The sequence below is a fragment of the Erpetoichthys calabaricus genome, chromosome 1 (genome assembly GCF_900747795.2).
Source record: "Erpetoichthys calabaricus chromosome 1, fErpCal1.3, whole genome shotgun sequence".
NCBI lineage: Eukaryota > Metazoa > Chordata > Cladistia > Polypteriformes > Polypteridae > Erpetoichthys > Erpetoichthys calabaricus.
Window position 1 is genome coordinate 65,612,376 of NC_041394.2, and position 14,677 is coordinate 65,627,052.

General features: G+C 37.1%; 1 protein-coding gene across 1 annotated transcript in view; it reads right to left on the reverse strand.

The window, feature by feature from the left end:
• Positions 1 to 7,364, reverse strand: part of clic1 (chloride intracellular channel 1) — a 57,900-nt gene extending 50,536 nt beyond the window's left edge. Inside the window, exon 1 of the mRNA XM_028801164.2 lies at positions 6,968 to 7,364. Coding sequence (XP_028656997.1) covers positions 6,968 to 7,009 — 42 coding nt within the window. The 5' untranslated portion in view covers positions 7,010 to 7,364. The remainder of the gene's footprint in view (positions 1 to 6,967) is intronic.
• Positions 7,365 to 14,677: the final 7,313 nt, after the last annotated feature.

Here is a 14,677-nt window from a genome sequence, read left to right on the forward strand (position 1 = left end):
TGTGTATGCAGCAATATGGGAACAAGCATGTACTTTTAAGCAATAACAAAATTCTTAGGAACATCAGTCCTCTGTTTTACCCGATCAACATTTAATTAACTATTGCACTAAAAGCGCACTGCTTTTCAACTCACAGTTGAATCAATAATGCTCAAAATTGCACACTGTCAATTCAAGAAGACAATACACATAACAGCCAATGTTGTTCATTCACATGTGTGTCAAAATGCACCTTATGCAACACCTTATGGCTTCCTTAAATAAAAAAGTGTACTGATTGACAGACTATATACTGTAGATTACCATGCAAGCAATGTGACATACTACCACTGTCTTACATGCACTTTGACATTTGAAAGTTGAAAAACTGAATTCCATTTTTCTTGCAATGCTGCTCACCATAAAAGACATTAGTGTTTCTGTGTAAGCTACAGATAGGGTTAAAAGAAAATAAACAAAGAAGTATATTTTTTTTTTTAATGAGACAATGGCTTACTTCTCAATTACAGGTAGAGGCTTGCTTAGTGCCAGATGTCTGGACGGTGTGAAAAATTGGCCAAGATGAATTGAGGGTTTCCCCCGTCACATAATGCTGCAGACTTTCCTGGAATCACTCCCTCATGGCAAGACAAAATGCTTGGAGAAAGTTGTACCTTGATCTCCATCAAGAAAGACAGCAATCTGGCAGACCTTTCTACCACAGTAATGGAAAGGATATACATTTATATCCTTTATTTAAATATATATATATATATATATATATATATATATATATATATATATATATATAAGGGATATACATTTTTATAAATGGTTTACACCAGGGGTAGGCAACGTCGGTCCTGGAGTGCCACAGTATGTGCAGGTTTTTGTTCCAACCCAGTTCCTTAATGAGAACTCAATTATTGCTGATGAAGCACATATTGCTTAAGTGACATTTTAATGCTTCATTTTAGTGGTCTCGCTTGTTAAGGTTCTCCAACCTTAATTGCTTATTTCAATCTTAAACTGCTGCATTCAGTGTTTTAATTGCTCCTTATTAGCAATAAGATGTAAAACAGGGGTAGGCAATGTCGGTCCTGGTGAGCCGCAGTGGCTACAGGTTTTCATTCAACCCAATTGCTTAATTAGAAACCAATCATTGCCAATCTCAGACCTTATTTAATTTTATGGCTTGTTAGTCTGTGCAATGTAAGGCTTTTATATCGTAGATTTTTTTTCCTTTCCAAGGATATCATCCAAATGATTTGAAGCCTAAAACAGATCATTTTCAGTCTGTCACATTTTTCTATTAAGTGTTTTATTAAATCAAACCGTGCATGATGAACACACACAGATGTAATTGGAAAAAAGCTAGCTGGAGAACTGCTGGCTGCTTTGTCTTTTACATCTTATTGCTAATAAGGAGCAATTAAAACACTGAATGCAGCAGTTTAAGATTGAAATAAGCAATTAAGGTTGGAGAACCTTAACAAGCGAGACCACTAAAATGAAGCATTAAAATGTCACTTAAGCAATACGTGCTTCATCAGCAATAATTGAGTTCTCATTAAGGAACTGGGTTGGAACAAAAACCTGCACATACTGTGGCACTCCAGGACCGACATTGCCTACCCCTGGTTTAGACAGTATCATGTAGAGGCTAGGGCGGCACGGTGGCGCAGTGGGTAGCGCTGCTGCCTCGCAGTTGGGAGACCTGGGGACCTGGGTTCGCTTCCCGGGTCCTCCCTGCGTGGAGTTTGCATGTTCTCCCCGTGTCTGCGTGGGTTTCCTCCGGGCGCTCCGGTTTCCTCCCACAGTCCAAAGACATGCAGGTTAGGTGGATTGGCGATTCTAAATTGGCCCTAGTGTGTGCTTGGTGTGTGGGTGTGTTTGTGTGTGTCCTGCGGTGGGTTGGCACCCTGCCCGGGATTGGTTCCTGCCTTGTGCCCTGTGTTGGCTGGGATTGGCTCCAGCAGACCCCCGTGACCCTGTGTTCGGATTCAGCGGGTTGGAAAATGGATGGATGTAGAGGCTAAGGCAGTGCACAAGCCTGTCAGCTCAGTTCCTGCTAAGTGACCTTATGTAAGTCACTTAAACATCCTGTGACCCAGAAGGAAAAAAAAAAAAAAAAAACCATGTAAACATGTATATTGTACCCTGATCTTGTAGGTCACTTTGAGGAACAGTACAAGCCAAATACGAAATAATAATTAAAACAGATCTATTGTGTAGTGGTTTCTAATGGTGAAAGATGACTACACAGACAGGTCTAAATACTTAAAAGTAATTACATACTAGGGAGGTTTTATTCTAGAGTTAAGAGTAAATCTAGTACATGGGCCGATTGCACAAAGATAGCTTTAGACATATCCTCATATATTAAAGGTGGTGAATCAGTATTCTACTCATACAAATCTTATAAACTGATGTGCTAGTAGCTGGAGTACTCAGTACTACAAGACACATTGTACATTGTTAAGCTGCATACAGAAAATACTGTGTAATACAAAGGGTACCCGTTACCTGGAAAGCTACCAGTGCTTGCTGTTGACAGATGGGCCTTTCATTTATCTCAACAACAGTCCACCTACTAGGATACTGTATACATACTTCGTTACCAGGCACCAAGTGTGAATTGTGTTTTAAAACGATAGATTCCCAAATTTCTGTCTAATCATATTTTGGTGAACTAAGCCAGCAACTGTACAGCCAGTCAGTACTGTAGTGATAGCTCCATCCATCCATTCATTATCCATCGCTTAACTGAGGTTGGGTCGTGGGGGCAGCAACCTAAGCAGGGAAGCCCAGACCTCCCTCTCCCCGGCCACCTCCTTCAGCTCCTCTGGGAGGACCCCAAGGCGTTCCAAGGCCAGCCGGGAGATATAATCCGTCCAGCGTGTCCTGGGTCTGCCCTGTGGCCTTCTCCCAGTGGAGCATGCCCGGAACACCCCCCCTGGGAGGTATCCAGGGGGCATCCTAACCAGATGCCCGAACCACCTCAACTGACTCCTCTCAATGCGGAGGAGCAGCGACTCTACTCCGAGTCTTTCCCGGATAACTGAACTCCTCACCCTCTCTCTAAGGGAAAGTCCAACCACCCTGTGGAGAAAACTCATTTCGGCCGCTTGTATCCGCAATCTTGCACTTTCGGTCACTACCCAAAGCTCGTGGCTATAGGTGAGGGTAGGAACGTAGATCGACTGGTAAATCGACAGCCTCGCCTTTTGGCTCAGCTCTCTCTTCTCCATGACGGGCCGTTGCAGAGCTTGCATTACTGCGGATGCCGCACCGATTAAGTAGTTTTACAAAACTACTTCTTCCTTCGGCTGCCCCCATTAGGGGTTGCCACAGCGGATCATCTTGTTCCATATCTTCCTGTCCTCTACATCTTGCTCTGTTACACCCATCACTTGCATGTCTTCTCTCACCACATCCATAAACCTTCTCTTAGGCCTTCCTCTTTTCCGGCAGCTCTATCTTTAACATCCTTTTCCCAATATACCCAGCATCTCTCCTCTGCACATGTCTAAATCAACACAATCTCGCCTCTCTGACTTTGTCCCCCAACCATTCAACCTGAGCTGACGCTCTAATGTACTCATGTCTAATCCTGTCCATCCTTGTCACACCCTGTGCAAATCTTAGCATCTTTAACTCTGCTACCTCCAGCTCTGTCTCCTGCTTTCTAGTCAGTGCCACCGTCTCCAACCTACATAACAAAGCTGGTCTCACTACTGTCCTGTAGACCTTCCCTTTCACTCTTGCTGATACCCATCTGTCACAAATTACTCTTGACACTCTTCTCCACCCATTCCACCCTTCCTGCACTCTCTTTTTCATCTTTCTTCCACAATCCCCATTACTCGGTACTGTTGATCCCAAGTATTTAAACTCATCCAACTTCGTCAACTCTGCTCCCTGCATATTCACCATTCCACTGACTCTCATTCACACACATGTAAAACAATTACACTATATCGCTCATTATTAAAAGGTTCCACATAAATAAACCTGAGCATATCAGGACAAAATATTGACAAAAACTGTTTTAAATTCACAACCTTATTCTCTTTTAAACCACATGTCCACAATTTAGTTATGATATGTAATAAACTATCATGACACTGTAGCACGGACAGGTTGTTGCTGTGCAGGAGTAGTGTTTTTAGCATTACATCTCAAACGTAAATGCTTCATAAAAACACAGATTTTGGTCAGGTGTTCAAAATAACATTATAAAGAAATTGTAAAGAAAGGCTGTGTTAATTAAGTGATAGTACACATGATCATGGAGTATATGGGGTTCCTTAGTAATGCAATTATATTTCCTTTACAACTATGGGCCCTACTGTACATGCCACACCTGCAATAAAGGTTTGAATCATCTACAATAGAAAACACAATAAAGTAATGAACACTAAATATGACTACATTAAAGAAGGGCAATAATTAACCTGTTTCTATTTTACACAGACTCTACTCAAATCCAGCTCAAAACAAAATAATATCCTATTGTGGTTCTCTTTGTGTTAAGATTTAAAAGAAATTAACATATACTGATTTATTAAAATATAAATAGATGTTAATATTTTAAGAATATGCACAGCAATTCAATGCGATTATCTTATTCCATCATTCATACGGATAAACCTTCTATACAGTAAATCAACAACTGTCTAAACCTGCAGATATCAAATTAACACTGGCGTCATTACTTATTTTCATTTATGTCACTGTCTTAATCAGAAGGCTATTTCTTATTTTACTTCGTTGGGTATAAGAAATTAGCCAATCATGGCTAATTTCCTAGTCAAAATGATATGCATGTATTTGGGAAGCGACAGTGGTGAGCAAAAGCATGCACCAACATAAGCAAAAGATGGAAGCATGACACAGTCTAAAATTAAAACTTGATCCCAAGTGTCTAGCGCTATAAGGCAGCAGAAAACACTAACCTACTTGTCACCCAATTCTAGATTGTCAAAAAAATGCTCTAAGTAAAGCTACAAACATTCAAATCCTACCCTTTTCATCAAAGAAATGTAGGAATGAGTACTACTTGAGCAGTTTCTAAGGGAGAAATCAGATGCTTGATACAATTTGCTGCAATTAAATTTTATTAGGATTTAAAGTTTCTAATGAAAAGGTAGGGCAAATGAAGCAATTTAATATATTTTGTTGTTGTTGCTATTCAACATTAACCAGCCACTTCAAATGTATTTAGGCATGTATTTCATATTTTACGTACACAAACATACTATATATGGAAACACACCTCTACAGAATAAAAATTACAAAAAAATTATGGTCATAAAACAAATAATTTCATATTGTATCCTAAAACAATAATAATAATGTAACATTAAAAAGAAAGTACCGGTACTTAAAAAAACAGTATAATGTGCTGAAACAAATTCAGAAGGAAAGCTTCATATGACAAATAAGACATCTTAGTTAAATCTGACTGGTAGCAATCTCACTACAGTATTTTAAGTACAGATTAACAACAGGAACAAGCTCATTCACAGGCAAAAATATATGGATGAACTATCACTCCTGTTTCAGTAACATCATTATACTAGTCAAGGTTACATGTGGTCACAGCCACAAGCACAAGGCCAAAATGAGGCACTTCCACAAACAGATACTCAACAATTTAGGGTCACCAATCACCCAGGCAGAATGTGTTTGGAACTTCTTTTTCAAAAGCTTGATGATTGTGGGAATCAAGGATGCACTTTATAATTCTTTATATTTAAACCACGTGGTTTTCGGTGTTCACTATAAGCAAGTGATACTATCCAGTTACTTGTTTTACAAATCATCCTCTTCCAATGGGTCAAAGTATGGTCTAATTAATACAAATATAAAACAGTGACATTCTAATGTGTGTGGGAATAATAATAATCTGAAACCTTGTTGTAGGCAATACACCTTTTAAAGGCTTGCACGCCCATTTTACCCGTAATATAATTAATAAAAGGCACCATAGTAAGTTTACGGACTCGCATATTAATAAATGCATATGCTTGTTCAGTTAACGTGTTGATTAGAATGAAAAAAGCACATGGAAAGCGCTATAAATTCGGGAACGACGGGAGAAAGAAAGTATGTCTACCCATCCATCCAATGAATTCGGTTAACTGAATTTATAGGATCTTGGGGAGTTTCAGCTAGACGCAGCAGCATCAAGAGCAAATCATCAGTGCTAGTCAACGGCCATGCACAATGGCTTAAGCCTGCCTAACTCACCTAATCTTCGCATGAATAGAGTGTACCTTCATGATCAAAATATAATGCATTTTAATTCTTTGCGCGTCGTTACTGTAAAATGAAGTCCTAGCACATGGCTGGAGTCATTACTCTAATACAGAAATAGAGTTTCTCCGATTAGTTTTGCGTAGCACCATGAGGTTCGGGAATATCCTTGTGTTTCGGACAACGGGTACTCAGCAACAAGTCCTTGCATAATACTCTTTTTGTGTGTGTTTGAACGAGGCCCTGAACACTTTAAGAAGCAATACGGGAAGCCCGTTTTAGAGGAGAAGACGCGCCAACACCACGTAGAAAGGAAATTGAAACTTTAATACAAAGCAAGCTTTCACTGTGGCAGAGAAGGTAAACGCGTTGATTCAACCCATGCCTGCAAATCACCCAGTCTTCTTTCTTCCCCTCTCAGAAGTCACGAAATAAAAAAAAAAAAACATTTTTACAGTTTATATATAAAAAAAAACCTCAACGTACTCAGTTCTCGGCTACTGAACTTCAGGGGTAACTAATGACTTGTTAACATAAAACGCCACACCTAAACAATCAAACAGCTAACAAATACACGAAATACGCAAACTGTTATTAATCACTTTTAGTACAATAAACTACAAAAATAAATACACGTGCAAAACAATGTAATAAACTTTTAAAAGCACATTCCGAAAAAAGCAAAAATTACAAACGGAAAGTTTCCACAATCATGATTGTTATTTACCTTCACAAAGAGCTCGACTTGAGGGCGATCTTCATCTGCCATTGCCGCTGTCTAGCGTCACCGAGGCTGTGTCAGGAAAAGTTTAGAACGACCAGTTATTCAGTGAACTGGAACAGTGACTAAAAATGCTCACAAGCCCTTTTTTCCGGTTGCCGTCAGATTGAGAGGTCCGAATGTGATTTGGAAAGTTACTCCCGGGGCTCCAAGGCGAGGCGCGTTTGCTTTTCTTAAGGACGTGAAAAGCGGGGAAAAAAAGCGTTAAGCTTCTCCAACGTACAATACAGTAACACAGTCTCGGCCACTGGCCTAGAAGAAATGATAAACGATTACAAGAAATAAAGAAACGTTAGCTCAGTCCGAAAAGCACCACGCGCTTCCTGGTGCAATTCGATCTTCGACGGAGACTCCACCCTGATTGCAGAATAAACAGCCAAGTCGGCTAATGGGAGAGTGCCAGGATTGTTTTTTACTTTTTCATTTTATATTTCTAAGTCATCAATAAAATACCATTTAAACCACTATTTATTGAAAAGAATTGATGCATTAAATATACCGATATTGATATAAATTATATTAAACTGTACTCGATAATTATTACAGAGAAATCCATCCATTCATTTTATTGTACCGCAGAGCTTACTTTGTATTGTGTGTATGGCAGCAACCTTGCCTGGACAGGACGCCATGGAATCGTAAAATACGAACGTACACACAGATACAAAATACATTTAGACGCGTCAATCAATCAAACCTACGTGACATATCGTGAAAATACAGGGTTTAAAAAGAACAGTTGATGCACATCTAGGCAGAAGGTGGAAACAACCGCAAAAAAAGGCAAGCCTGGAAAATGAACCAGTCTGAAGGTATGAGGCAATAAGGTCATGCGAAAAGACAATTTCCCCTAAGGATTAATACAATGTTATCAAACGGTATTAATACAGTGTATCAAACAGTGCTGACTGTCTAATCACCAGCCATGGTGTAGTTTGTTTTTTTTTTTTTACATTAAAACTAAAACAGACCTGTTAAACTGTTGAAACATCAATCCATTTTTATAACTGCTTAAATAGGTAGGTGAGTGTAGCACTACCTGAACAGAAAGCTAATCCATTAGAGGTCACACAGTATTATGCACATACTAAAAAAATTGAAAACCACCAACGTAGCTGACAGCAACTCCATAGATTGAGTGGGGAGCCTACAGTTCCTAAAAGAAATCCACATGGAGTACAAAGCAGGACTTGTAAAGCTTGTTAACTGAAGAAAACATCCATGCACACACCCACACAAATTCACATCAGTTAATGTAACATACAGTGTATATTCTGATAAAAATTCACACAGTTAGTGAACTGGCCAGATTTAAGTGCATGTCCAACACACCACCCTAGATTCACTGACTGCAGTTTAACACATTTTTATTTTTTTCTTAAAGAAATAATACTTTCTGTCTTGCTAACAAATTTCATTAATGTTCTTCAGCTATCACCGGAGTTATTTCACCCAGTCTTGATTCACTGTTTTCCAAAGTCACACTTGTTCAAGGAGACTGAATTATCAATCTTTGCCATATGTTGTTCACTTTGTTTAAGGCAAAGATTATGACATTGTCTCTTCCCCCGGATTCACAGGTCTGCACGGTTAACCTGCTATGTGGAAATTTCAATACTGGGTTCTACCATGATACTTCATCCCTAATAACGTGAGAATCCCACCTTGATAACAATATTATTGTCATGTTATAGGTAGCTGTAACTTATTAATCCTTTGAAATGTCTCTCAGATTTATCATTATCATTTAACAATTTTATCTCTGTGTATAATATGTAATAGACTGATTATCTACCTGAACAGAAAATATACATATAAACACATATATATTTATGGCTATTAATGATGGCTGGCAAAGAGTTAGTGTGAGTCATTATTATAAGACAGATTATAAGGATGATAAACAGAATGATCCTGACAAATGCACTTTTTGATTTTTAAACACATGCTCCAGGACAAATGAACAGGTGCTAAAGCACCAGCCTGCAAAAAGTAAACTGCTACAAATCTTTTTTTTACTATAGTTGTTGTTACAGCAATTAATTTTAATATTTTCTATAAAAATATTCATATAACAAATAGATAACCAAGGGCATTCCTTAGTAAATGCTTGGCTATCATGTAGGGCTGTCACTTGTCATGGTTTGATTAGAAGTTGGTTAACTAGAAAAGGATTGTGGGTGGAGGGTAGGGTTTATTAAACATTAGCTCAAGAAAAAGGACATTCCCATGGTGTATAAAGGCGGTGAGACATTAGTCACTTTCCTCACATTATAAGTAAATGTTTTTACCTCTAATGTTAAGATAATAAGAAAAATCAAGTGAAAAACACATTGTGAAAACAAAACAACATACACCTACTGGTCCAATTTGCATGAAAACTGGAATGGGAGATACGCAAGACCGGGTATGCAAATGATTAGGTTTACATTTAGTTTTGTTAAATACCACCACAGGATAATAACGTGACAGACAGAACTGTATCATGGTGACCCTGAGATGCTTAAACAGCTTCTACGGCATGCCAAAAATGTGTTATTTACACATTGGCCATTCATACAAAAAAACTGTGTGAGTTTCAATAGGGGTGAATCATCGATCTTCAATAGGCTAGGCTGTAAGCCCACTGCAAATGTTGGTCTTATGAATGTGACAGTAGAGCAATTCTGGAAGAAATAATTTCATACTCATTTGAAATTAGCTGTTAGCCCTCACAAGTCATGTGAAAAAGTGAAGTAAACCCCATGAAATGTGTTTTTCTTTTTTTTTTTTGGCATACATGAACATATCAAGATTTGATCTTCATTTAAACAGTAGCTATAGATAAAAGTGATATAATGTAACAACTATCATGCCACATTTACATTTTGGAGTTCATTTCATAATTTAAATAAACATAAATGCAAATTTTGCACATTTATCACTACCTCAAATATCTAAAAGTAGAATCAGGTGTAAATGATTTTAGAATATCATTAAAGAGGATTTTAAAGGAACCTGTTTTATTTAAACCTCAAATATTTAGTTTTTTTTAGTTACCACCATCAGAAGAGCTCTCTAAAGTCTTCAGAAAGAAGGTTAAAGATGTCTATGAGTCTGGGAAGGGATTTTATATATCTCTGAAAAATCTGAATTCATCCATTTCACTTTCCAGAAGATCTTCTACAAGAGGAAGCTGCCAAGTACATCCTGAGAGCAGAACACAAGAATCTGAATAAAATCTCTAAGAACCCCAGAACAATAGTAATAATAAATAATGCATTTTATTTATATGTCACCTTTTCCAAGCTCATAGTGCTTCACAAAAATCAAAAATGACAGGGTATACACAGCATTGGAAATAAATAATATATGCATAAAAAAACTAAATAAAGATAAATACAGGAAACACAAGCCAGTCACTTGAATTTTTTCCCTGGGAAATTTATCCCATACTAATAATCCCTATTTACAACCTAGATTCAAACACCTATAATGATTTTGAATTACTGGAAATTTCACACCCACGTTATCCATTCTGTACAAAGGAGGAGAAGGAGATTTCATGTAAATTGGGTGTTCTTTCTGGCTTAAACTAACTATTGTTTTTAATTGTTCCAACCATTATCAGTCCCAATTCAGTATTACATGAAGCCAGAGCCTATCACAGCAGCAAGAGCCACAAGGCAGGAAGAAGACATGGATAGGACACTGACTCATTACAGGTCATACTCATGCACACAAACATCTTCTCACAGAAAGGAAAATACAGAGTTGGCAAATAATTTAACATATATCTTTGGATAGTGGAATGGAAACTGGAAAACCCTGAAAAAATGTGCAGATAGCATACGCCAAACATTAGTAAGATAATTATGATAATTAGTGAGATAATTGACCTACTATCTAATAACACACACATTATGACATATGATCATACTGCATATCTCCTTGCATTCATTCGTTCGTCCATATTTAGAATGGGTCATTAAGTCTATTCAGACTATTTGGGAGTAAGGCAGGAACTAAACCTTGATAGGACATATCAGCCCACGACAAAGCACACTCTGTCATACCGAGGCCAGTTTAGACCTGTCAAGCAGCATGACATTAATGTCCTTGAAATTGGACTAACGTAAGAAAACTCACAAAGACACAGCAGTAAGATGCATACACTACAAACTTGATTAACAGGTACAGAGGGAAAACCTCATGTTTAGACATTAGACATTGTTCATTCTGATTAATAGGTATTGTAAGACTGTACATTTTTGAAAGTATAGACTGACAACAGGAAAAAAATGACTTACAAACAAAAATATATAGACAGAATATCAGCTGGATTTCTGTAGTAACTTTATACTAGTTAGGGTCACCGGGAGGCAAAGCGTATATTGGCTGCAACAAGCCCAGGACCAAAATTAGGCACACCCACATACTCATAACCCAACAACTCAGGGTCCCCATTCAAGAAGGAGGATCCTGTTTGGAGAATTAGGGGAAATGCCAAACAGTTACAAATATAAATAAACAAAATTAAAGGTCTAAAAAGTTTTGTAAAGGCTAAGTCAGAAAGACAGTGGAAGTGTTAAAGCAAAAAGCAGATAGAAAACATTTTTAACTGTTTTCTTTAATGACTGGAACTCTGAATTTAGCTGTATGCCACTGTTTCATTTCCTTGATCTAAGAATGACTTTGTACTTGGCAGACCATGTCATTTTCAGAGTAAGCATGCATACATGGTAGTTTGTCATTCACTGTCTAGCCTGTTTTGTCCCGAAGAGGGTCGAGGGTCGGGGGTGGGGGTTGTTACCAGAGCATATCCCAGCCAGCACAGGGTGCAAAGTAGAACAATATCCTGGACAGGGCACCAGTCCATCACAGTGTGACCACAAACACAGGGGTAATTTAATGCCACCAATCCACCTAACTCACAAGATTTTTATCTCTGGCAGGGAACCAGAGCACCCAGAGGGAACCCAGGCAGATAAGGGAGGGAGGACATGAACCCTGGTCTCCTTACTGCGAGGCAGCAGCACTGCCACTGCACCACCAAGCTGCCCATGGTAGCTTATCGAGAATGGAATTCATTTTTGAAGTGTTGCATGCTTAATATTTAAAGGTTAACAAAGTTAACTGCTGAAATGATAAACAGGGAAGTAAGCGGAATTAATTCGAAGTGATTGCAGTTTACTTTATATTAGACACAGGTCAGTGAATTTGGAGAGCAAAGAATGAAAATAGAGTTCTGAGTAGGCAGTACAGGTGTTGACCCTGGGTGAGTCAGAAAGGACTGCTAAAATTTGTTTTCAAAGCAATTGCTAATAATGATAAGCAGGATTACATGACAATAATAGTATTTAAAACTAATTCTCAATTTCTTAACTCAGACTTGGGCAACAAGGTTGAAGGGTTCATGCTTCTCTTGGTCAATATTTTTAATATGTTAAGTCTTCATGGGTATGGTTTTCATAGAATTTGCCATTTTTTTTAATATATTCTATTTAGTCCACCAACACTGTTTTTATGTGTTAAGCAGTAAAATAGCTTCAGTGACATATTAATACTTGGGCATAATTGATAAACATGAGGCCACTTCTTAAGCACTGTAATATTTTGTATGCTCTGCTGTGGCTTATTATGCATTCCGTAAAGGGCAAAAAAGAAGAAGAGGGGCATAATACTGAAACTGGAAACTTTTGTGACAGTTCTTTACTCCAAAAAAAATCTAATGTCATCTTTTGAAATACATTAAACATTCTGTTGATTTCTTGCACTTGTAATTTATAATTTATTCTGTAAAGAAATCTGGGTTAAATGTATGTGAATTTGTTGTTTGAAAAAGTGGTGAAACTATGAAAGTCCAAGCAGCTGAACTTATGATTACACTTAAAAAAGGTAATAAGCAGCAAGCTCTCTGTTGTTTTATTTGCATAGATTGCTCTAGCCTTTTGTGAATATTCTGCTTTATTCCAGGATTGCTGCTGTATTGATGTTTAGCTTCACATATGGAAGCTGCCATCTCTGAGAGAAGCTCAGGAAGGAGCTTTTGAGAAAAAACATCCCGTGAGAGGAAATACATTCTTTTTACATAGAGGGCAAAGTCACAGAGTACTAGACTTATAATAATTTTTGAAGCAGATGCATGCCAAGTCTGGACTCAGATTATGCACTATACTTCTAAAAGTATGTGGAAAACTATTTAAATCAGGAAATTAAGCAGCTGTGTCTATTGTCATACGTCTCTTTTCATTGCTCCATGGCTCTACTTCCATATTAAGTAGAGTCAGTCTGAACAAAGAGGACCTAATGTTTAGCTCTTTCTTGTTAATATGTTTCTAAAAATAGATGCACTCCCTGTGCACTTATTTAGCATTTTCCACTCCAAAGTTTCTAATTGTGTTTGAGGCAGTGAAAAGTAATAAAGCAGTTCTTGATTTTCTTATGAGTTACTTTTTCCATTTCCTCAGCATTAAACTGATGAAGGCTATACCATTTAAGCACATGATATAACCTTTAACCTCAAAGTTTGTATTTTATTTAGAATTAGCCAATCTTTTAAATAAGTAAAATAAATGTTTATTCCTGGAACCAATACATGTATTAAAATCAATTAATATTAGATCTATATTTGTTATTTGTAATTGTGATTAATTAATAATATACCAGAAATGTGGTCTAGTGGCTAAGGAGCTGGACTATTAACTAGGAGGTTGCTTCTGAGCCAATTGCTCACTGTACAACTCTGAATAAGTTCTTTAACATGCCTTTCCAATAAATAAATAAAAATATGTACACAATTTTACATTAGTAAAAATAAAAAAAAATCAAACTCAGATCAAAAGGTTTGAGATTTCTTAATTTAATTTTCAGTTTAATTAGTGTTAAATCAAAAATAAAAATTCCCCATGTCATTGAGAGAACTATTAGATGGAGCAGTGCTTTAAGCCGTTTTTGTGGATAGCCCCTTCACATATGTCCATAAGAGTCTATAACAATTAGTTATTTAGTACACATTTGCTTGACAACTTAGAGCTGTCCTGCAAGTTCTAATCGCTGAATAAAAATTGTCATCAGCAGCATTAACACCTGAAGATGTACAGTGCCACAAAAAATGCTGTTTTTTTTTTAAACACATTATTTCCCACTCCCTTAACTGCAATAAAAAATATACAGTGAAATCTTACGATTCTAAAGGTGATTCTCAGGTAAATTAATCTGCAACTTCTTTCAAGTATCTACACTATAGTTTTCTTGTGTGAAATGTAAAACATTTCTAAAAATTATCCTTAACTAGATTCCATTTTGTGTCCTTTGGTTCCTGTTGAACAACTCTTTCAAAGTAAATCTGGCCTCCACTCTTATAACTCACATCCTTATCTCTTGGTATGCCTGACTCTTCAGAATTCACAAATTTGAAACTAAAGTGTATATTCATGAGCAATGAATAATATAAAACTAAAACTGGAGTGTATTTTACTATTACATGCATTACAAATGACAAAAAAGCAAGGAAAACAAATTCCCAATAAACTAAGACATAGTGTTTACTCAAAATATTACGTACATGGAAGTACTGTCTATCCTGCATAAATGTGTTATTTAATTCAATAAGAGGTTATGTAAGCATACAAATAGGTATGCAACAAACATTTAAGCAAACAAGATGTATGTATA